This window comes from Amblyomma mixtum, chromosome 2, assembly GCF_055824585.1.
Source record: "Amblyomma mixtum isolate Tamu chromosome 2, ASM5582458v1, whole genome shotgun sequence".
NCBI lineage: Eukaryota > Metazoa > Arthropoda > Arachnida > Ixodida > Ixodidae > Amblyomma > Amblyomma mixtum.
The window spans coordinates 20,918,021-20,941,188 of record NC_143013.1 but is presented as its reverse complement, the minus strand read 5'-3'; the positions used below and the strand labels follow the sequence as shown (position 1 = coordinate 20,941,188).

General features: G+C 48.9%; 1 protein-coding gene and 1 pseudogene across 1 annotated transcript; one reads left to right on the top strand and one right to left on the bottom strand.

Moving 5' to 3' along the window:
* Window positions 1-1,599: 1,599 nt before the first annotated feature.
* Window positions 1,600-3,885, top strand: LOC149358630 (uncharacterized; annotated as a pseudogene).
* Window positions 3,886-7,234: 3,349 nt separating this feature from the next.
* Window positions 7,235-10,922, bottom strand: LOC149358629 (nucleoredoxin-like protein 2). The gene is made up of 3 exons (XM_089568884.1): window positions 10,690-10,922; window positions 9,747-9,850; window positions 7,235-7,379 (listed from the first exon to the last, which is right to left on the bottom strand). Exons 1-3 carry the CDS (start codon window positions 10,876-10,878, stop codon window positions 7,235-7,237), a joined length of 438 nt encoding a protein of 145 aa, XP_089425010.1. The 5' UTR covers window positions 10,879-10,922.
* Between the last annotated feature and the right edge of the window lie 12,246 nt (window positions 10,923-23,168).

Sequence of the window (23,168 nt, the reverse complement as noted above, 5' to 3'; positions counted from 1 at the left end):
CAGCGTCACATCGTATGATCGCCCGCGAGTTTTAAAATGCTTCGCTGGTAAAAAGATTCTCCTATTTTGAGATCGAAGTGAAATCACCTGACCGGAACATTGATATTGGCTGGAAGGAGGTGACGTCACAAGACGGGATCATGCCCATTGGCTGGAGGTAAGTGAAGTCGTCAGAAGGGAGCATTTCCATTGGCTACAGGGAACCGACGTGACAAGACGGGAGCATTTCCACTGACATTGGAGAGGCCTTTGCCCTGCAGTAGGCGTATTAAGGTTGATGATGATGAAGATTTTAACTGGCTGCAGAGAAGTGACTTCACAAGACCAGAGCGTTTCCATTGGCTGGAGGGAAGTGGCGTCACCAGACGGGAGCATTCCCATTGGCTGGAGGGAACCGACTTCACCAGACGGCAGCATTCCAATTGGCTGGAAGGAACTGACGTCACCATAGGGGAGAGTCGCGTCAACAAGTATGAGGCCGTGATGAAGAAAACATGGACTGATTTAGTGGCAGTAGTGTCGCGGTTCAATGCGCTGCCTTGAGCCAGCAGGAACATACGCGAGGGTCCAGCGCGAGGAGGGAGCCCAGGCAGGATGCTGCTAGGTGTTGTCTTCATGGACGGCCGCTGCCACCGGTGCTGCGCGAGACCAGTGCTGCTTCTACAGCAGCATTCCTATTGGCTGGAGGCATAGAGTTTCTTACTACTACCTAGAGGGAAAGCTGGCGGCGCTGCACTTCAGCCAACATGGACGCTCAAAGCATCATGGGGCGGTGAGCTACTTGTTGCGGCACAGTCGTAGTTTTTCGAGAACACAGAGTGGCAGTACTAAGGCGTTTCATTCCGAAAACGTAGTTCGTGTGTGCGCAGACGACTTTCGCGCGAACGCAGTGTGCAAAACTCGTAGTAGTGACAACGCGATGACACACGACGCCGATAAAAGGTTTTACTCTTCCAAAATGCCATTAAAAAACCTCTTAAAGTATCTAAACAACAACATTTTTTTTGAAAACATATTTACTTTTAAAAGTGCGCCTGTTAAATACGAAATATTAGTTTTTTTAGTGTTCATCACTTGGCCAATAGGAAAGCTAGTCATGTCTTATTTTAGGCAAACTTTGCACTTAAATGCTTTTCTGCTCGTTTGTTGCAATCATTAGACAAGATATTGAATGTTAGGACGTTTGTAGCTATCAAACAGCTTTATTTTTTTATTATTTTTTGGCCAAAAGTTACAGTTCCGCAAAAAGTAGCTCACCGCCCCATGATGCTTTGAGCGCCCATGGTGGCTGAGGTGGTCACGTGGGGTCTCCATGCAAACTCTCATAGACGGCTTGCCAGCTTTCCCTCTAGGTAATAGTAAGAAACTCTATGGCTGGAGGAAACTGCCTTCACAAGACGGGAACATTTCCACTGGACAGAAGTGACGTCCCCAGCCAGAAGTTACGTCACTTTCAGTAAACGCGCCACCAGCTTTTAATGCTATCGCATTGCTAACCATGTAAATTGGTTAATAATAATAGGTAAATGTAATAGGTAAATAGGTCCACGGGCATTTTTTTTTTCACCCTGGCTCCAGCAAGACCGCTTCCGGCGGTGACGCAGCCCTCGTCGACTTGATATAGTCGGACTGACACCGTCAGAAAGATCACATTACACGAAAAGCCGTTACATTGATATTACCCGCTATGGACTTAATTTAGCTTACCGTCACAGCACCAGCTGGAGCACTCCTTGTATCATATCAGATCGTAAATCGTGGCCTGCAAATCATCTGGGTGCTATGCATTGCCACGTGCTTTTCCCATGCCATCTGCGTGCACTGACCCCTTTCCACCTTCGGGTATAAATAACTCCGATCAATAGATCAGGGCGTTCACTGTTTCTTGACAACCTGGCTGTTCACTTTTGTCGTCCCACTCAAGGACGATACATGGCGCCAGAAGTGGGATGCAATGGAGCAAGTAAGGCAGTCGGAACCCCTGCGTTTGACAACGGACGGAGGACGGAATTGGAAGCTATTTCGTCGGAAGTACGAATTTTTTCTTCGAGCCATGGCATGCGATGACAAACCAAGATCAGAGGTGTCAAAGACGGTCCTGCTGCTCAGCGTTGCGGGTGAGGAAGGCTTGGACGTTTTCAACAACTTCGTGTTCACACGAGAAGAAAGCGAGGAAGACTGCGCTACCGTGATTTCAAAGTTAGAAGTGTTAAGTTGCTGCCCGACATGACAGCCAGTTCGGTGATCGATAGATTCATCATCAGCCTGACTACGCCCACTGCAGGGCAAAGGCCTCTCCAATTAACCCTGCCATTCGCCAGTTGCGGCCACCGTATCCCCGGCACCTTCTTGATCTTATCCGCCCACCTAACTTTCTGCCGCCCCCTGCTATGCTTGCCTTCTCTTGGTATCCACTCAGTTACCCTTAGGGTTGGTTGGTTGGTTGCGACTGAGAGAAGGATGAAAAGGAAAGTGCACGGGCCTGCCAACTGGCTCAAGACGAGCCACCACCGCTGCCACGTGCAGATAGAAGAGAGTTGAAAGATAAGAGGACAGAGCAAAGACGCGCGTCGCAACAACCGCGTCCGCCGGAACGGACGCTGGCTGAAAAATACAGATACACGGCCGCAGCCCGAAGGCTGCAAACCGAATGCCACAGATATATTAGCTACCAGCGGTTATCTTCCCTTCGCATTACATGCCTTGCCCAAGCCCACTTCTTCCTCTTGATTTCATATAGGATGTCATTAACCCGCGTTTGTTCCCTCACCCACTCCGCCCGCTTCCGATCTCTTAACGTTACACCAATCATTTTCCTTTATTAGCTCGCTGCGTTGTCCTTAGCTTAAGCTGAACCCTCTTTGTTAGCGTCCCCGTTTCTGCCCCATAGGTGAATACCGGTAAGATACAGCGGTTGTAAACTTTTCTCTTGGGGGATATGGGTAAACTGCCATCCATGATCTGAGAGAACCTGCCATATGCTCTCCGCCCCATTCTTATTTTTATAATTATTTCCCTCTCATGATCCAGAGCAGCTGTCACTACCTGCCCTACATAGGCATAATCCCTTACTACTTCTAGCACCACGCCACCCATTGCGAACTGCTGCTCTCTTGCTAGACTGTTGAACATTACTTTCGTTTTCTGCATGTTAATTTTTCCCACAGTTCAGCATCGACGAGTTTTTTTCTTTTTGAACGGCTTTATGATTGCAAGCATGTTAAATTTAGCCAGGAATATTCCCAACCTAACGGGCTTGCAGAAAAGGGTGTGCAAATCGTGAAACGGATTCTGATGAAATCGAAAGCGGCAAATGAGTGTTTCTGGATGGACATGTTGAATTACAGGGCCAGTCCCACCGAAGATGGCCGGTCTCCAGGCGAGCTGCTGCAAGGGAGGCGGCTGCGCACACCAGTGCCGGACTTCAATCCCATGCCGGTGATACAGGTGAAGACACACAGCCGGATAAGTCGCAAGGAGTGCGCTGTACCTCGCCTCAGCAACGACTTGGTGCGTTTGAATGGAAAGTCCTGGGCACGGAAAGAAAACGTGATTGGACCGGTCCGGCCACGAGCCTTTTATGTGCGCACAGAAAACGGTGCTGCTCTTCGGCGCAACCGGCGGCACCTTTTGGCAACGAGGAAACGGTGCAATATCAGTTCGTCACAAGGGCTGGAGACAACAGTCACTGCGCCTACACCGACAACACCGACGCTCTCGTTGCAGCATAAAGAGGCATTGGCAACGGGCAATCCGGCTTAAATAACTCAGCGGCCATTGGTCCAACCACCGCGAAGGACGACACAACAAATGCGGCCACCGGAGCGTCTGGGTTACTACCAGCGATTCCGGCAGACAAGCCAACGATGTCGAGTTTGGTGCTGAACAGTTGAGCCGGCGGATGTATCATACCAGATCGTGGTCTGCAAGTTATCTGGGTACTGATGTGCTCGGGGATCGGGACCAGGGTCTTCACCGCATTAGGGCGAAGCAAGCAGACTACGGAGAGAAGCCTTCGGGAGGAATAGCAAGCTTGAAGGTTTATTTTACATCATGTACAGTAGCAAGGAGACCAAAGTCAGAAAATGGGGGAGGATCCCTGGCACCCAACAGATTGCTGCTTAAATGCAGTTCACATTCCCCAGGCACCCGACTAGGGAATCTGATCTCTGGTTGAGCGTCCAATGGGCCGCCAGCGTCTTCCTAGGCTCCGCCCTCCCCACGTGGCCGCGCACACCGCACAGACACACACACACACACGGGCAAGGAGGAACTTGGCGTCTCTCAGTCGCGAACTGTTGGTTTTCCGCGGGCCGACCAGGCCCAAAGGTCGTTGCTGCTGTGTGATGACCTTGATTGATGGGGACGCGAGCGCTGACCGCTCACCGGTGACCTCTTCAGTTCGGTGGGAGGGACAAATCAGCCGTGTCGCCTCTCCGCTTTGTCGGCTCCTCAGGGCGCACGCGGGCACTGAGTTGGCGGCGCCGTCGCCCCGCCGTCGTCGCCACTGGGTCTCGTCCGTCGGTCCACGGCAGTCCGGGAGAAGCGCCGCACTCAGCCTCCCCGGCGAAGGGGATTAGACGCCTTTGTGTACGCCGACGCCGTTGCCAGTAGCTGCCCCACGCAGTGTCTCTTTTGTCTTCCCCGAGCAGCAGCGCTTCGGCCAAAGTGGCCTGATGGCGCCCGATTGGCTCGCCTGTTTCCGCTGCCAGTCCTCAGGAGCGCAGTCCGGCACCAGAGCCGCATTCAGCATCGCCGGCGAAGGGGATTAGAGCCTTTGTCCACGCCAACACCGTCGCCAGAAGCCGCCCCCAGGCAGTGTCTCTTTCGTCTCCTCCGAACAGCAGCGCTTTCGGCCGCATACCTGACGGCGCCTGACTGGCTCGCCATTCTCCGCTGGCTGGGCCTCCGATCATTACAGTACTGTGCAGTGCCACGTGTTTTCCTCGCCCTCTGCGTGCACTAACCGCCTTCCACCTTCGGGTATAAATAACACCGAACAATAAATGAGGGGGTTCACTGTTTTTTGGCAACCTGGCTGTTCATTCTTGTCCCACTCAAGGACGATACACTCCTCACGAGTACGTGGCTGCTTCGTCTTTGCGGTTCAGAGCAGAGGTTGCGCGGTGGGTGGCGTGAAGCTCCTTCGCCATGGCAGATGCGAGACAAATTGTCTCAGCAGCAGTAAGGAGCCGAGATTCGGTGTGCTCGTGGGCGTCGTCCACGTAGGCGAGATAACCGCTGGTCCTTAAAGGGCAACTACCGAGGTTTTAGAAATCGACGAGATTAAGAGGGTCGAATGTGCGAAACTTGCAGGTAAAGCATGCGAAGTCCTTTTGGGGGTAGCATTTGAAGTGGTTTCGTCATCGACGATTCAAACAGCGACAGCCTTAAAGCTTCTCCGCAGCGCACAACGCCAAATGGGGGAGGGGAAAGGGGGGGGGCATGATGACGTCATCGAAGGTATCACTACATTTACAACGCACAAACGCCTGCTTTGAAGCAAAAACCGACGCAATCGAAGGCACAGTCCGCCGAACGTTGTTTGGCAGCATCCAACGAGGCACGGCAGGGTTTGGCTGACGGAGTAATTTGAAATCATACCTTCCGTGACACCCCACTGAATTTCCCCGCATTCCTGTAGTGCTTTCTGGAGAAGCGCAAAATTGATTGCGTCATCGTTTTGAAATACTAGTGCAACAAAACTTGGTATGATTTGCCTACAGCCCATACAGATTTGAATTCTTGAACATTGCGAAATTCTCAAAGTGGTGCAGTTGTCCTTTAAGGGCAACGGAGTTGATTCCAATGGAAGGCAAGCGTAGCAGGGGGCGGCAGAGTTAGGTGGGCGGATGAGATGAAGTAGTTTGCGGGGACACAGTGGCCGCAGCTTGCAAAGAACAGGGTTAATTGGAGAGACCTTCGCCCTGCTGTGGGCGTAGTCAGGCTGATGATGATGATGATCGCAAGAGTAAGAGAGAAGCATCCGTACCAGCTAGCTACCTTGGCCGTGGCCGGTCCGTATACGGAGCCGCCGCCTGCTAAACGTGTGCTAGCGGGTGAACGCCGTGCTCGCAAAGCCAAACATCTGCCGGAACGTAGCAGCGGGGGTAGCTGTTCACTGAATTGTTCGTGTTAGTTGATAAGCCGTTGTAGTAATTTATTGCAGCGGATGCAGTGCTACTGTCTCTGCGAAACAGCCGGCCCGGGTGGCCGACGCATCAGCTTAGGCAACATCACCCATCAGAATTGTCGCATTAGATGTTTGATCATCGCGCGTCATTTTTTTTGTTTCATCTACGCTGTCTTCGCTCTAAGAAGGTGGATAAATTAGTGTAGCAAACACGCACAAGGAACCACACACACACACTGCGTTTTAGAGTGGGAACTCTGCTCCTTGGGGTGCAGCTTCCGATTTCAATGTGGATAAGACAACGACCTTCAATGCGTCACAAGGTCAAACCGAACTTGACTGCGTGGTGGTATGGCCCAAGCTACGGTAGTATGACCACGTGATCACATGACTGACCACTTGGTACCTGGCCTTGACCTTTGACCATGAAATTTGGTTTCAGACAATGGAGGCCATGCTTAATAGAGCTGTAACTAGGATCAAGCCACGTTGAACCCAATACTTTTTTTTATTTTTAACGTCTGCTAGCCTCGTACGCCTTCCGAACATTAAAAATGCGCTGTGACGAAGTTTCAGACTGCTGATTTTATGCGGCAACGTTTGTTTATTCAACATTATGGGCACATTTTAAACACATTTATCAGCGATGTACATACAGATAAAAGACCGACACGCAGACATTTTATCGCAAAACACGTAAAATATATTATAGGTATACAAAAGCCAGTGTCGAGCTGTGCAAATGGATATGAAAAATGCGTACACAAGCACATTCGATAGTACTGGGTACAAAGATTGCGACTGTAAGCTTTCGCAGAAACCTAGGAAAAGTTCTACCACTATGCAGGCTTCGCGAGTTTTGTACGTTAAAACCCGGATGACGTACAGGAAAAAGTGCTGCTTTTATGCTGTTTACTATACTTGCCAAATGCAAGGTGTACATAACGCGTCACCCAGTTGCGTCATTGCATGTACATGTGCTCTGTTAATATACAGGTGGCGCAACGCATTTCATTACACCTTACGCAATGTTCGCGGGCACGTTGAACGCGTTGGTGCCAAGTAAGCGCGCTAATTGTTGCATTTGTTTGACGAGTTTGTTCATATGCAAGTGAACCAGTCCTTGAAGGCCTGGCTGCCTTTGGTCTGGACGTCGGGCCTTACGTTGGCGCAGATGAGCGCCCCGTCCGCCTTCAGAACCACCAGCGTTGGTATGCCCGCCACCTTGTAGCGAGTCTTCAGCGTCCTGCGAACAAAGTAACTTCGCGTCCATTACTCTGTCCCGAGACAGTTTTTATACACGTGTATAAGATGCACATATCCTGGCTACATTTGTACCTTTATGCACAAACTCCTTCCTATCGCTCGCCTACTGAGTTCGAACCCGACCGTGGCGGCCGCGTTAATAAGGCGGATAATGATAAGGAAAGAGGCTATTCGGATAATGACAGCGTCCATCATACCGCACCTCAACTACCCTCTCCCGTAACAATGAGCTGGCTCACCAGCTTGCCTGCGATACTATACACCGGGCGCCGGGGATCCCATGGTCGAGTCCACCGACGGAGCAGGCGGTCAGGGCTTACAAACACACTGTCGACGAATACTACACGCAGCGAAAATTGGACTTAGCTGATTTACCGCCACCACACCAATCCTTATCGATCCGTGTGGCTCGCATTCTTCGCCGAATACAGTTTAATCTTCTACGTACACCAGCCAAACTTAACTATACCGGCGCACTTCCACAACTCAGTTCCCAAACTGTCCACACACATATGCGGCCATAGAGCACTGCCTTACTCAGTGCCACGCAGCCTTCCAGTCCCCCGCCTATCCTCCCCCCCCCCTCCCCCCCCACTGTGGCTCATCTGGCTCGCCTCCCTAGATCTCAAGCTGCAACGTGTCCTCGTCGCCTTGGCTCAGGACCTATTGAACGCCCAATAGAAAGGATTTTCTAATAAAAGTGTCACACCACCACCACCCGTAACAGATATCAATCATGACGGAACGGAAAAATAAACGCGCTAATTAGAAAGGCCTCTAGACTGGCGTTAAGATTACCACAAGTGCTTCATAACATCGCGTTAAGATTAACCCCATGCGTATCAGAGAGGAAGTACTTGGACGGTCTGGGATTCTACTGCGCTTTCGAAGAACGTAAAAAATCTATCTGCTCGACTCCCAGATCAGGAGACTTAAACGGATCAGGACGGGCCGCACTCTCCTCACTAAACTCAGACTTCTCAACCTATAGAAGACCATAGCAATCAAACCACAAACATCGCTCCAGAAATCAGACACCTTCGTGGATAGACCGCTGCTCAGGAGTATCGACCCGGCCAACCACGAGGGCTGAAGTAATGCCACAGAGCTAAAATCTTGGACGAACATCTAAAAAAGGCCCAGTTTGTGATGTACGTGGATGCTTTGGTTTGGTTTGGTTTGGTTTATGGGGGTTTAACGTCCCAAAGCGACTCAGGCTATGAGGGACGCCGTAGTAAAGGGCTCTGGAAATTTCGACCACCTGGGGTTCTTTAACGTGCACTGACATCGCGCAGTACACGGGCCTCTGGAATTTCGCCTTCATCGAAATTCAGCCGCCGCGGCCGGGATCGAGCCCGCGTCTTTCGGATCAACAGCCGAGCGCCGTAACCACTGTGCCACCGCGGCGGGTACGTGGATGCATTGAGGTATAAGGGCAGAGAGGCGGCCGCAGTAGATATACGGAGTAACTATAGCAACCAAATGCATCCGGACGGCGGAAAAGGTGGCGATAGCCCTAGCAATCTCGGAAGTCAACAGAAGACGAAACAGTTACTGGGTAGTATCAGACTCACAAGCAGCCAGTCGAGCCATCCAAAACAATAAGGGTAGCCTCATAGAAAACAAACTCCTGGCCTGCCGGCCAGAAGGAACAGACACAGACAGGCAAAAAACAATCGTTCTGGGTCCCCGATGATGATGATAAAAGGCTCTTATTGGTACAGAGAGCTATGACTGGTCCGACTCTTAAGGGCCGGCCCTCACAAAAACTAAGGGGGGGGGTCCCTGTTTTCAAGATTATTCCGGAGCATTCTAACTGCGACACATCTTCTTTCACTCCCATCTTCCTTCTTTCCCTCACGGCACGGTTGAGGTGTCCACCGAGATATGTGAGACAGTCACTGCACCACTCATTTCCTGATAATGAAACTTATAATTTCGACCGCCTGGGGATCTTGAACGTGCACCGGCATCGCACGGCACACGGGCGCCTCTTGCGTTTCGCCGCCATCGAAACGCAGACGACGCTGCCGGGGTCGAACGGGTCCTATGGATCGGTAGTCGAGAGCTCTAGTCACTGAGTCACCGCGACGGGTCCGTAAGCCAAAATGGTCATTCTTCAGTGACTAATTAATTAGCCCGTGCATATTCGGAGTCACAAATAATGAGTGCGAAAAAAACCTAACATGTTATGTTGGTAATACGATAGCATTAGAAACGGTTTATGCCTTTACCGGAAGTGACGGAACTTCCGGTCTGGTGACGTCACTTTCCTCCAGTCAACGGGCGAGTTTCATGACCAACGATGTATTTTACATTAAAAAACATTGAGCAGCGCGTCACTCACAACTGCAGATTATCGCTGAAGGGAAGCGAAAGCCATTCTGCGTGGTGGTTCTTCAGGTCGTCCCGCATTTCCTCCGCTGTTCGGTTCTGCGAGAGGAACACGACCTGCGTTGGTGAGAACAGTCTCCCGTTGGCTGCCTGCCGCGTCGAAACCACGCCGATTCCCACCGAGCAGCCACGTGTCTTTTACACCGGTGTTGCTCTTAACGCCTTGCTAACCACTGAACTATTGCTAACCACGGTGGTGCACGGCTCGATAATAAGCGCAATCTTGTGCATTGCTCTTTGCTCCAGCAACATAGCGGGTATCAGCGCAAGCTACTAGCTAACTAGTTTCAATAGCGATCATTCACTTGGCCTTCAATCTTCACGGGTCCTTGCCCGCACCAGTATAGCTACCCGCTGAACGGAAGCCGTGCCGATTTTGCATCGAATGCCTACCAGGCCGAAAGGAACTTGGCGGTATGTGGTGCTCCAATCCTAGCTGCCTTTCGTTGCAGATTGAACGAGGGATACAAAAACTAACCCTTCAGGTGGCGCTGCTAATACAACAATTCACTGGGGAGGAACGGCAAGTCCAGGCACAAAAGGGCAGCCTATATGTTCACATGCAATGTAGGCCTAACCCAAATGCATCGTGACCGCTTGAGACGAATTGGACCGGGACTCTGAGGAAGCGTTCAAGCACTTGTTCCCCTGGAGTACCACTTCTGCCGCCACCATAACTGCGCTTGTCATATGGCCTGGTGATTTACCAATAACGCTATACTCGTCCTTGCGTTTTATGCGCATTTTGTGCCACGGATTGGATTACAAACTAGCCCAAACCCATACCTTACTAATATTCGTCTTTAGTTGCGTCGTTTTCACTGATTGTCACCAAGTTAGCAACCTGAGCCCAAGACGTGCGGCGCAGTTAAGCTTTCGGGCGCGCATACACGTACCTCGACAGGGAGTCCGAGTTGCTTGGCTTCCCGGTATGCCTGGGCCAGCAGGGGCGTGAAGGAGCAGCACGGCAGACACCACTGGGCCGAGAAGTAGAGGCAGATGATCCGCTTGTTGCGCAGGGCCGCGTCGGCCGAGATGCTGGTGCCGTCCTTCGTCAACAGCACTTTGCCCCGGAACAGTTCCATCCACGACCCACTCTGTCAGAGGGTGGGCCGAAAGGCGAGGCACGTTGGGCTGCGCAGAAGGCAAATCATGCCCACGTTCAATTGATAAGAGCGCTACGCACTATTTTAGCGGCAACTGCGCGAAGCCTAGCCCATTACTGGCAATGGGTAGGGAAAGCCGAGACATGGTAGTTATTGTATATGTGGTTTTGGTTTCAGTTTAGTGTATTCTTTTGTGACTTCTCTCTGTAGATCAGTGTAGATGTGTCCTTAACACGAGTTAAGGACATCGTAGTCGAAATCAAGAGGAAGAAATGGGCTTGAGCAGGGCATGTAATGCGAAGGCAAGATTAACCGCTGGTCTTTAAGGGTAGCGGAGTGGACTCCAGGCGTACAGAAGCGTAGCAGGGGTCGGCAGAAAGTTAGGTGGGCGGGTGAGATTAATAAGTTTGCTAGGATAGGGTGGCCGCAGCTGTCACAAGACAGCGTTAATTGGTGAGGCATGAGGAAGGCCTTTGTCCTGCAGTGGGCGTAGACAGGCTGATGATGATGATTTTGACTGTTATGTGGCCAAAAATGACAATTATCGGCGTCCTCGTCAAAGAAAGAGTCTTTTGTCTTCCACTCGAGCAATGAGCCTCGTCTCCGTTCCTTCGGGGCCTTCGCCCCACCACAGTAGCCATGAAGAAAAGCGGGAACTGATGATGTTATTCGAATTTCTCTATAAGACATTCGTAAATTTGGCTTCAGAAGTTCAGATCACTTTCCATTATCAGGAGAAACCGGACCCACTGGGGTTTCACGGTACAGAACATAGCAGAACGACGACTCGACGTGCGCAAGGAAGTTGAACAGGACAGAAGGACAGAAGAGAGAGTTCGACGGACAGGTAATAAAATGTCTAAGATGCTGTGAGGTAGAAGGCTTGAGGAGGTAGTGTAGCTTCGCAGTGAACAAACGCAAAGGAGTACAGCATTTGGTAAAAAAATATAACAAGCGTTCAGAATTCCTACGTTCCGAAGTCACACACTCGCAAAGAGCAACGACGTAATGCTGGACTGCCGACCAATTCCTGAGACGACATATGCCGCAAACGAAGCTTCAGCGCACTGTTTTCGATTTCACCTCTACCGAAATGCGGCTTTTAATTCGAACGACGAGCGTTCGTCCTCAAAAGGAGCACAAAACGGCCGCTGAGTCTATTGAGAGCAACAGTTTAAATGAAATTTGTGTGGAAAGGGGGGGGGGGGGGGGGGGGGCACAGGCAGTGCTGATTAATGTCCCGAAAAGATCGGTAACTTACAACACGTTGGGCAAGTTGGTAATAACACAGCGCGCAAAAAGATAGAACAACACATAGGACACGACGAACAAGAGGACTAACACACAGCGCACAAAAAGATAGACTAACGCAGAAAGCGCACTAACTTGCGCGTCGTGTCCTTTACTAACGTTCCGTGTTTTTGAGCTCGATGTTTCATAATGCATCTCGATAAAAGAAGATTTTAGAGGGTCAAGTCTTCCTGTAGAGACGTATGCAGCATACCGGTCCAGAATTTCCTCGCATCCTTTGCTCAAGATTATGGTTGGTTGGTTTATGGGGTTTAACGTCCCAAAGCAACTAAGGCTATGAGAGACGCCGTAATGGAGGGCTCCGGAAATTTCGACCACCTGGGGTTCTTTGACGTGCACTGACATCGCACAGTACACGGGCCTCTAGAATTTCTCCTCCAAAGAAACTCAACCGCTCAAGATTATGCTGTCGAGAATTCCACAGAGCCGCAAAACTACTGATAACAACATAACAAGTACTCGATAAATGGTTGATGGTTGATGCGGGTTTAAAGTCCCGAAGCGACTAAGGCTATGAGAGGCACCGTGGGGAAGGGATCCGGAAATTTCGACCACCTGGGGTTCTTTAACGTGTACTGACATCGCACAGTGCACGGACATCTAGAATTTCTCCTCCAAAGAAACTCAACCGCTCAAGATTATGCTGTCGAGAATTCCACAGAGCCGCAAAACTACTGATAACAACATAACAAGTACTCGATAAATGGTTGATGGTTGATGCGGGCTTAAAGTCCCGAAGCGACTAAGGCTATGAGAGGCACCGTGGGGAAGGGCTCCGGAAATTTCGACCACCTGGGGTTCTTTAACGTGTACTGACATCGCACAGTGCACGGACATCTAGAATTTCGCCTCCGTCAAAATTCGACCACTGCGGTCGGGATCGAACCTGCGTCCTTCAGGTCAGCAGCCGAGCGCAATAACCACTGAGCCACCGCGGCGGCCTAAGTGCTCTCACACCAAAAATTCGGCCTTCCAGGTCCGCATGCACTGAGGACGTGCACAGGATACGTACTTTCCCAATGAATCCCATTGTGCTTTTTACGGGTTCAGCATGAGCAGGATCGAGAAGGTCGGATGGCGGAGCCCACCCACAAAAACAATACGCTCAAAGCTTGGCTACAGCGGCTCTGGCGTCGTGAAGGTATACCCTGCACAAAGTGGGCCAATGTTCGCGAGGTCGACATACTGACCTGGTCAAGTTCCGGTTCGTGGCTAGACTCACGGCCCAGTAACCCTAACCCTGCGTCCTTGTTGTTGTTGTTGTTGTCCTCTAGATAATGGCGCGTACCCACTGCGGGGGATTGGCCAAGACACAGGCGGCAACTGATAGGTGCACAAAATGTTAAACAAGAAAATAATGGTGGTGAAAATAAAATAATTATGATAATAATAGCAATTAGGAAATAAATGAAAGGTTCTCAGATGTGTAATTGAAATAGGCTGAACAAATGCTGTGAGATCGGTGACTGAAATAGAGAACGGGGCTAAATATTCCACGTTTCAGAAAGCTTTCGTTCCAGAGAAATATTGATCATGAGAAAGAGCAGAGCTTAAGACGGCAGCCGTTTAGTGTCTGTAAGGAAGTTTTGCATGGCGGAGAGCACACTCCAGTTGCTGTGCCCAAGGGAGGAAGCGCCAAGAGACAGAGCAACCCCGGCTGACAGACTTAGACCAAGCTGTGGTAATGGAAGCTCCAGCAGGCGGCTCCGTAAAGATGAGAAACGGCGGCAGGTCAACAAGAAATGATCTATCGTTTCGGGTTCTCCGCAAAACGGGCACGATGGGGAGACCGCCAGACCAGATCTATAAAGGTAGAAGTTTAAGTGAGGCACGCGACAACGTAGACGCGTGAAGGAAACCTCAAGCTTGCGTGATCGCCATCCTTTACTGCACCACGGGTAAAGGAGATGCCGGAATTCGGGAGAGGAGGTCAGAGCTGATGCTGCGAATTCTTTCAAGAGCAGATACCTGCGAAACCTGGCCGCCGTAATATATGCGCTGGGTGGAAGCACAGATACAACTGGGCCTTGAAGAGATGCCTTCGCCAGGGTATCGGCAACCTCATTCAAATGGATTCCTCTGTGCCCAGGCACCCAGACCAATCGTAATGAACACACGTGGGGCGGAACCAAACATTTGAGTAACCGAAGTGCCTGAGATGTTGGAGGCCCGGTGAGAGAGGAACACAACGATAATGAATCTGTCATAATTATGACAGAAGACAAAGAGCTGTTTAATTTGCGCAATGCTAAGACTACTGCTAGAAATTCGGCCAAATAAATAGGGGTGTAATCGGGAAGACGGAGTGAGAATGACCAGTCAAGGGAGATGGAGAAAATGCCAACACCGGCCTTTTCTTCACACTGTGAGGCGTCTGTCGCTATGAGCACATGAGGTTTAAAGCATAGCAGGTAATCCTGCAATAAACCGCTGAGCAAATAAAAAGGCATTAACTTTGCATGTTTTGGAAAGATGTCATCGAAGACAATCTGAATAGATGAAGAGTTGGCGCACACCGGACGGATGTCCGAAATGCGGACGTTTAAGGGGTCAAGGAGGGATTGCACAAAACATATCCGAGGGGTACGGAAACGAGACCAGGATTCGTTGAAAAATGGCCGAGGCTGACGAAGGAAGATCAAATTGGAGGCATGAAGCGAAGAATCGCACATTCTTACGAACGTTTTCACCGTTAAGAGCCGAAACCTAGCAGTCAATGATGGAATACGCGCTTCCAGGTACAAAACGGAGTTCGCCACAAATTTTGGAAGGCCCAAACAAAGGCGCAACGCCTCTAGCTTCAAGAGAATCAAGGGGCGAAGTTTATACGCTGGCGCACCAGAGAATAAAACACAGCCGAACTCTAAGACTGGACGGACGTACATTCTATAAATCATAAGAAGTGAGTGCCTTCTCATGCCAGAACGAACACTGCTCAGCCTGCGCAGCATACCGACTGCTCGGACTCCTTTCGCAGTGATCTGCTCGATATGGGCCCCCTAGGAAAGAGAAGGATCATAAATTACTCCGAGGTATTTGACATTTTGCACTTGAGGAATTACATGGCTTCTGTAAACAATAGAGAAATTAACTGGACGAGAGAGCGGAAAAACCAATAAAGCACATTTATTGACATTAAGGGACAGATTAATGTCTCCTAACCATTGGTCTAGGACATTCAGGTAGGACTGTAAGGACTGGTACAAAGAGGAAATGTCGTTCTCTGAAGCAAAAAAGGCGATGTCATCAGCATACACATAGGTGGACACCTGAGGACTGCAGGGAATACTGCTGAGTAAGATGTTGAAAAGTACAGGGGAGAGGACCGCCCCTTGGGGCACTCCTCTCGCTTGTCGAAATTTGCTTGATGAAACACCGTTCTGGACGCAGTAAAATTCCCTGTCAGCAAGGAATTCAGCAACCCAAGCCACAAAGTATCTCGGAAGTCCTACTGCCTGTAGTCTTTGCAAGAGCGTCCTGTGCTCAACGCTGTCATAAGCTTTAGATACATCTAAAGTAACAAGCGCTGCGTATTGGTTTCGGCGACGAGCTAACTGTATGCGGCTCTCCAGATCGGTCTGGGCACACCATATAGAGCATCCTGGTCTGAAACCAATCTGGCAAGGGTTCAACAACCCAGTCTCTGAAATAACAGACATTATTCTGCCATGCAACACCCTCTCAATTAACTTAACGAGATTCCAAGTTAAAGAAATTGGCCTTATATTGTCTAACACATAACCATCTCCCTGCTTTTTAAGCAACGGGATAATCTTTGCTAGACGCCACTCATTTGGAATCCATGGCCCCTTAAGAGAGTAATTTATAAGTGCCAGTAAGTCGGTGGGAGATTCCTCGAACAAAATTTTAATCATAGAAGAAGTCACACCATCAGGGCCAGGGGCCGCGGGTGGGAGGCGGGATACAGTGTTCGACAGCTCAGTGAGGGTGACCTCCTCGAAATCGTCCAAAGTGGCAAGAAATCTCTGAGGAGAAGGAAGAAGAGCCGTAAACCGGCGCTCAAGGCCTCTGCCTATCTCTTCCAGGGACTGTGCAAGTTCAGCCGGTGACTGAACTAGGGAGACAGAGTTCATGGCGGACGAGATTAGTTTCCTGGATCTTAGGTAATTGAATAAAGCGTGCCTATTTCCAGATTTTGAAAGGAATTCGTAGCGTTCAGTATCGTGCAACTCCTTTGCACGAGATATGGTGCGCTTGAACGTAGCTGCAACGAACTTATAATCGATCCAGTTTTTGGGACACTGATTGTGGAGAAGTTTCTTCCAAGCAGCCTTTCGGCGCCTATAATCTCGAGCGCACTCTGCGTTCCACCAAAGGCACGGTGATGTTCCCTTATGTGCCGGAACCAAGAACTCCGATTTTTTACGAGCTCCATCCAAAATTGAACAAATGCGGATGGCATTATCTCCACTGTTGGAATGAGATAATTCCTGAAGGTCTGCTTTGAGGGCATTTTTAAAACTGTCGTAATTTATGAATGTGCGCCGTGTGCTGTTAGGAGAGGTCAACTGGCACATAACTTGGAAGCTAATCGGAAGGTGATCACTATTGGAGGCATAGTCAACTGGCGCCCAAGAGGACACAGTTATTCCGGGGGAAGAAAATGACAGGTCTAACGCTGAGCGAGACTGACCACGGACAAATGTAGGGAGACCCGAATTTAAACAGATGAGGTTATTTACACAAGCCCAGTCCCATAAGAGCGTACCGCAGCGATCTGTTCGAAACCCCCACGAAACATGATGCGAGTTGAAGTCTCCAACAATTAAAACCTGTTTCCTGCAACTAGATAAAAACGAGTCAAGAGGCCGAACGTCATGCACACCTGTTGGAAAATATACATTAGCCAGAGTGAGTGGCTGATATCCAGGAATATTGAGATCAAGTGCCTGAATTTCGCACTGCCTGTGCATATAATGAAATGACACAGTTGCCCTGTGGCAAAATTTTGTGGATACGAACAATAGCAACCCACCACCTCTTGAGGGCCGGTCAAGCCTGAAAGAGCGATAATCTTGTAAATTGAACCTAGAATCTTTAGTGAGCCATGTTTCCTGAAGAGCAATTAAATCTGGACTTAATTTACTGATTAAACAAACTAAATCTGCGTCCTTCGTAAAGCGGACTTCTTCTTCTTCTTCACCTCTTTATAATGGCACATACCCACGTGGGGGGATTGGCCAAGGTATAGTGGTATACATAAGGGAATTTTCATAGGATTACGACAAAATATCGGAGCCAAACGTGAATTTTGAAAAATGTATTCATGAAAAACGACAGAAGAATATTTGAAGTGAAATAAGAAAGAACATTTTGGCGAGAATAATAATAATAATAAAAAAAACTCCGAGCCTTTTAAAGGAGTTAGCAAATCAACCTACCAGTTGCAATTATGTAATCATGGAGATTCCCACAAATTGAACAAGTTTCGGATTCGGGCGCGCGCCCAACTGCTCGTCCAAGAAAGCGATCGCCAGCGGGAGCGAGCCGGGTAAATGGCGCCACAATTCGCGTCCTCGCCACTCGCACCCCTCGCAGAGCGAGTGCTTTCCCGAGTTGCGTACCGTGCTCAACAGATGTAGCGAGGATAGCCGAGAGGATGACGCGTCGCTATGGCGACGGCTGCTGCGAACATAGAGCTAATATACCAACTCCGCGTTTGCCCTCTATTCAAGGGCGGCAGTGAGCATGTGACCGCTCTGCGACGGCGGTCGCCCTGCATGGCTCGGTCAAGACAGCCGTGGAGTGGGATGCCTCGCAGCCGGGTCGGGGTCAGGACACGTACAGTCTGTGTCAAAAGTAACCAGGCTGCACGGTTTCTTTCTAGCTTGTATAGTGAAGCCCTTGGGGCTTTCCTAAAGATCCAAAGGTGTTGGAAAGTAAGAAGACCCCCCAGTTCTTACCTTTAACGGCCATTTCAGCTTCAGGTAAGCTGTAAGGGCTCCACTGTACGAGCTAGAATCAAACCATGCAGCCTGGTTACTTTTGACAAAGACGGTACCTCCTTCACTACCAGGCACTACTGTTCACGAACGCACTGCAAGGGCACCGGCAGAGTGGTGAGGACGGGAAATAAAGCGCCTCTTCCGTTCACCAACAGCGATTCCTCTTTCTGCGGCGTCGTTACTGGTTGTGTAAACTGTTCGAACCGCTGCTGGCTCTATGACGTAACGGTTTCGGCGCATCGACCTTTCAGTACACAGGCTTTTTGGTCGAGTGGCGCTTGTCATGAACGTCACTTCGGACCTGAAAATGGCGCGAGGTGAATGCATTGCATGGTTGCCTATGAGCATTTTTTAATGCGAAAGCATTTCTTGCCTTATGAGTTGTGCCGACAGGATGTGTCACCACGGGCTGTGGACAGTAATTGTGGACAGAGCGTGTCCTCATAAACTGTCAATCATCCAGTAAGAGTGTAATTATGATTTGTAATGATTAATAAGGATCGAACTGAAAGTTAAATGACCAAATTGTTAAATAAAATAATTTATTAAGTACCAAGGCAATTATTTTCGCCAATTCCAAGTAATTCGGAAATTTGTGAATTACTAGTAATATACTTCAGAGAACAATAAAATAGTAATGAAATAAATCGATTAATAACTAATGACACTAATTGTTTAACCATAACTATCAGTTATTAAGTGATCGGTTATCCACACATATTGATAATTAACTAACCAATTAGTTTAACTGATCAGATAACTGATTAAATAATTACCATCAGTGATTGCTTAAGAAAAGAACGTTGATGTGTTGCATAGTTACTTGCACGATCGCGAAACGTTCTAGCAACGGGACCCATATCTTTGAATGTGGTCTAACCGAAGTTAGAGCGGAAGTTAAAGCGTAATGGTGTGCAGAAACGGCAACCAGGTAAAAGGCTTAGAAGAAATAGTAACGGAGAAGTCGACGGAACTCAAAATTCTTTGGCATTTCCGCAGGTAAAGAGATTTAAGTGCACCTTTATTTTTTATTGCGTAAGCAATACAGCGCCAGGTTTCGAGCCGCCGCGTAGCTCCCGGCGTTGGCCACGGTTGACCTTCAGCCGCAGCGAGGCCAAACAGATGGAGCGCCGTTTCCATAGCAACCGTTTCAGCCGCACTCCACCAGGCGGCAGGATCATCGCTGCGCCGCTGCCGCGCGCCTAGTCGCGTGCTCTCGACGCATGTGTCGGAATGTGGAGAGAGGAAGCGGGACGGAAACTGGGAATAAATACGCGCGTTCGCCTCGGGCAAAACAGTTGCTGTACGCAACTTGCCTGGGTTGACCAGAGCTAAACCTCAGCTAATTTTATTTGCAGAGCACGCGGATTGTTATGTTTGGGAGATAAAGGGAGAGGTAGAAGGAATAAAACATGCTGCCATGCTGGTCAGTTCGACATTAATGTCGTGGCAGCGCAAAGAAATATGGCGACAAGGCAAGGATGACACACGGCAGCGCTAAATTTATTTTTTGAATGCAAGCAGGACGTGAAAAAGTGGATAGAACTCTCTGAAGCTGAAGCCAAAATCTTATGCCCTGCCTGGCGTGTTTCACAGCCCAAGCTACACAGGTAATTGGCCCAATATTGGAAACATATTGGCAGAGGCCGGCCGTACAAAGGGCCAGAGTGAAGCCATTCATTTGCAATATTGGGCAGATTACGTGTGCTGCTTTGGACTTGCACGCTACCAGCCACGATCATCCCAGATCGTGCTCTATCCAATTAAAATTGTCAAGAGATGCAGAAGGCTACAGACGATGCCCAGGAATTGGGGGTTGAAGTCACAAAGCTGTCCGTACGCAAAACTGGTTCATGATTTTTGAACGCCTTTATAGCCGAAGATGATGGACGACCAAATGACACGAAAGGTACAATCTAATAACGTGACTCCCTCATAGTCAAATATTCGCTTTTTGATTTCCTGGTCGGTTTTGATTCGGGTTGGATTCCCTGCCCCGACACTCACTTTTCGAGGACGGGGAAATTAATCAGATTTCGCGTCCCGAGGCGTCTGCGCACGTCGACGGCACCCCCCGATAACAATTGATAAGGCAGGTAGATTTCGAAAGTTTCCCTTTTATTTAGGCGGTATCAGTATGTAATCTTTTGTGTGCTCCCGTCGACGTCGCCTGCGATTCCAGCGAACTTATCAACTTGGGATGAGCAGTGGCATTTAGGATAGAACAGACTGAGTCTTGCCCGATGCTCTTTCAGGCTGATCTCAGCTGGCCACCTATTCGCGAAATTCCCAGGTAGCCAACAGAGCTCTCAGTAGAAAAACAACAAAAAAAAAGTCCTGCTGCTTTTAAAAATAACGACATTCGGCTGGTCCAGAGAAGAATACGCTATACGGTTTAAATTGTCTTTCATTTCAAAGCAAAATATATCAATTGTAGACATTTCGTTGCTCTGATGCTATGCATGGCTCCTCTATCGCTACGGTTTTCATGTAGTACAAAACTGATTTAGGGGAGTGAGAAACTAGCCACGCTTTTCATCGCGCGATAAATATAAATATACAAGCAATGAGGTACACACGGACCCATTCAAAAACCTCATAGCTGATGGATAAGTGCTCAATACAGGGAAGCACGTAAACAAAGTACAAAAATGAACAGTTAAAATATGATACATGTCAAAGCTTGCGCGCGGAGCGCAGTGAGGTACCGGACATTTGAATATTCAAATTAATGAGCTTCTTTAAAGTGTCATCCGCTACTCAGTATCACGCCATTATAGCCAGGAGGCTAAATATCATCTGATTGCTGCTTTTCTTTACATGGCGAAAAATTCTATCAAGTAAATAAATCTAAATGACCTGCTCGGTAACTTCAAATTACTGTCAAATAATAAAAAAAAACATATGCTTTACTGAAGCGCCAGTTTGCAGCGCATGCTGACGGACAGATAGTGCTCATTTATGAAAAATATTTCTCTGCTTAAATTTCTCTTAACGTGAACACTATTTGCTGCAATCCAACACCATGATGCAAACCTTGCTTCATGTAAAAGGCTAAGACGATGAAGACATTGGACAAGTTATTTTAGAAAAGGTGGTGAGTCTTTTTAGTGGGCCCTGACCGAACCTTCTTCAGGCTGGTACCCCTGTCAACAAGAATGGGAGCCTAAAACTGCAGATGTAGTACAACTCTGCACCAACGGAATTCTATTCGCTATACAGGGTGTTTCACGTAAGACTTTAAACAATTTTTAAAAATAGACTTTTTTTAAACAACAAGAGCGCTTTGTTTCGGCTTAACAGTGTCAGCGTTGTAGCGCATCAGAAATCAGCAAAGATCTGATAACTAGCAGGCTGGTTAAATAACGTTGAATAGTTAACTTTATAACTATTACTGTTAGGCGCCTTAATTAATGAGAAACAGGTAGCTTACCGTGAGTAATATCCATATCAGTTTTTAGAATTTCGAAAACGCGGTTACCCTCGGCGCTGTGGGCGAACAAATCTGGCTATTTCCACGAGTTACGTGCACTGGAGAGGTTGCTTTGCCTGCAAGCTTCTGTAAAGCGCATGCGTTTTGGCGCAATGCAGCCAAAATTTGTTGGGCCACAGCGCAGAGGCTAACCGCGTTTTCGAAATTCTAAAAACTGATATTGATATACGGTAGGCTACACGCCTATCAATAATTGAGGAGCACAGCAGTAATCGTTATAAGGTTAACTCTTCAGTATTAGTTAAAAAGCCTGCTAAGTAGCACATCTTAGCTGTATTCTCATGTACTTACGTCACCGCTGACAGCGCTATGCCGGAAAAAGCGCTCTTCTAACTTAAAAAAAAAAACTATCTTTAAAAACTGTGCAAAGTCTTAGGTGAAACACCCTATATATTGTTTTCAACAGAGAGCAAAGGTAGACAGAATGCGTTATAATTTGTTGGCATTGCCACTACGTGCAGACAGCCTCGACAAGTTCTCTTCAATAGTAATGTTATCAACGTCCACGCGAGCCCATAACAAGTAGTGATTGGAAGTGTACTTGCACAAAAACGTGGCAGGCGTTTCTAGGCAGCATGCAGAAATTAGAGAGACATATTGCACCGCTCACGAGTGCTAACTGAAAACCTTCAACAACGTATAAGTACACTGCTCCACAAACAAGTCTAGCTCGCGCGAAAGGCACACTGCAGAGTAAGTTCGCGTGGTCTGAGATTAATATCATATAATGAATCCGCTTCCGTCTGAGTCGTCATTTACTTCTCACCCCTTGAGAAGTGAAATCTAGGCAAACAGCCAGCGACAGATATCTGAAACACACAGCGGAGAGATTTATTCGACCCCGCTAAGCATGCGTCTGAGTGTCTGTGCATGTAGATGATTCCAGCAGAGTTTCCTTTGGTACGGTGCGATCAAGCGGTACAAGAACCAAAACGAAAAATGCACCTGGTAGCGAACTCGACTTCTGCGCAAGCTTGGTCACTGTTCTGCATTACGTAGTATTATTAGTAGCAAACCTGCTGAGTAGTAAAAAAAACCATAGAAAAGAAGAGACATCAGAAACAGAACCACACTCCGGGCAGCTTAGCTGGGTGTCTTGTTGGGTGGGTGAGCCCGAGCGCATCAGCATAGTTTAATCGGTGAGTTAATTCACTCGGATAAATTCACCGTACAGCGCAGTCAGGGTGGTCCCACTCCGCGGCCGAGAGAGCACCCCGCCGCCGCGCCTAATCCTTGATTAGTCTGGCTCCGGCTGCATCTCGCACGCGCTCAGCAGGCGCGCAAAGTTTCGGTTTTGCCGTGGCCTCGCTGCCGGCCTGGCTGCTCGCCTGGCGCCCTCGCGCGGCGCGGCGCGGCGCGAACGCGTGGAGAGAGGGAACTGAGAGAGTTGAGGAGGAGAAGAGAGGTGCTCCAGGTGAAACAGTTATGCCCGCGTTCCCCTTTGCTCACACGAGTGATGTCGTGGGCTCGCTTTATCTCGCGGGGCGGAAGGTCGTCCG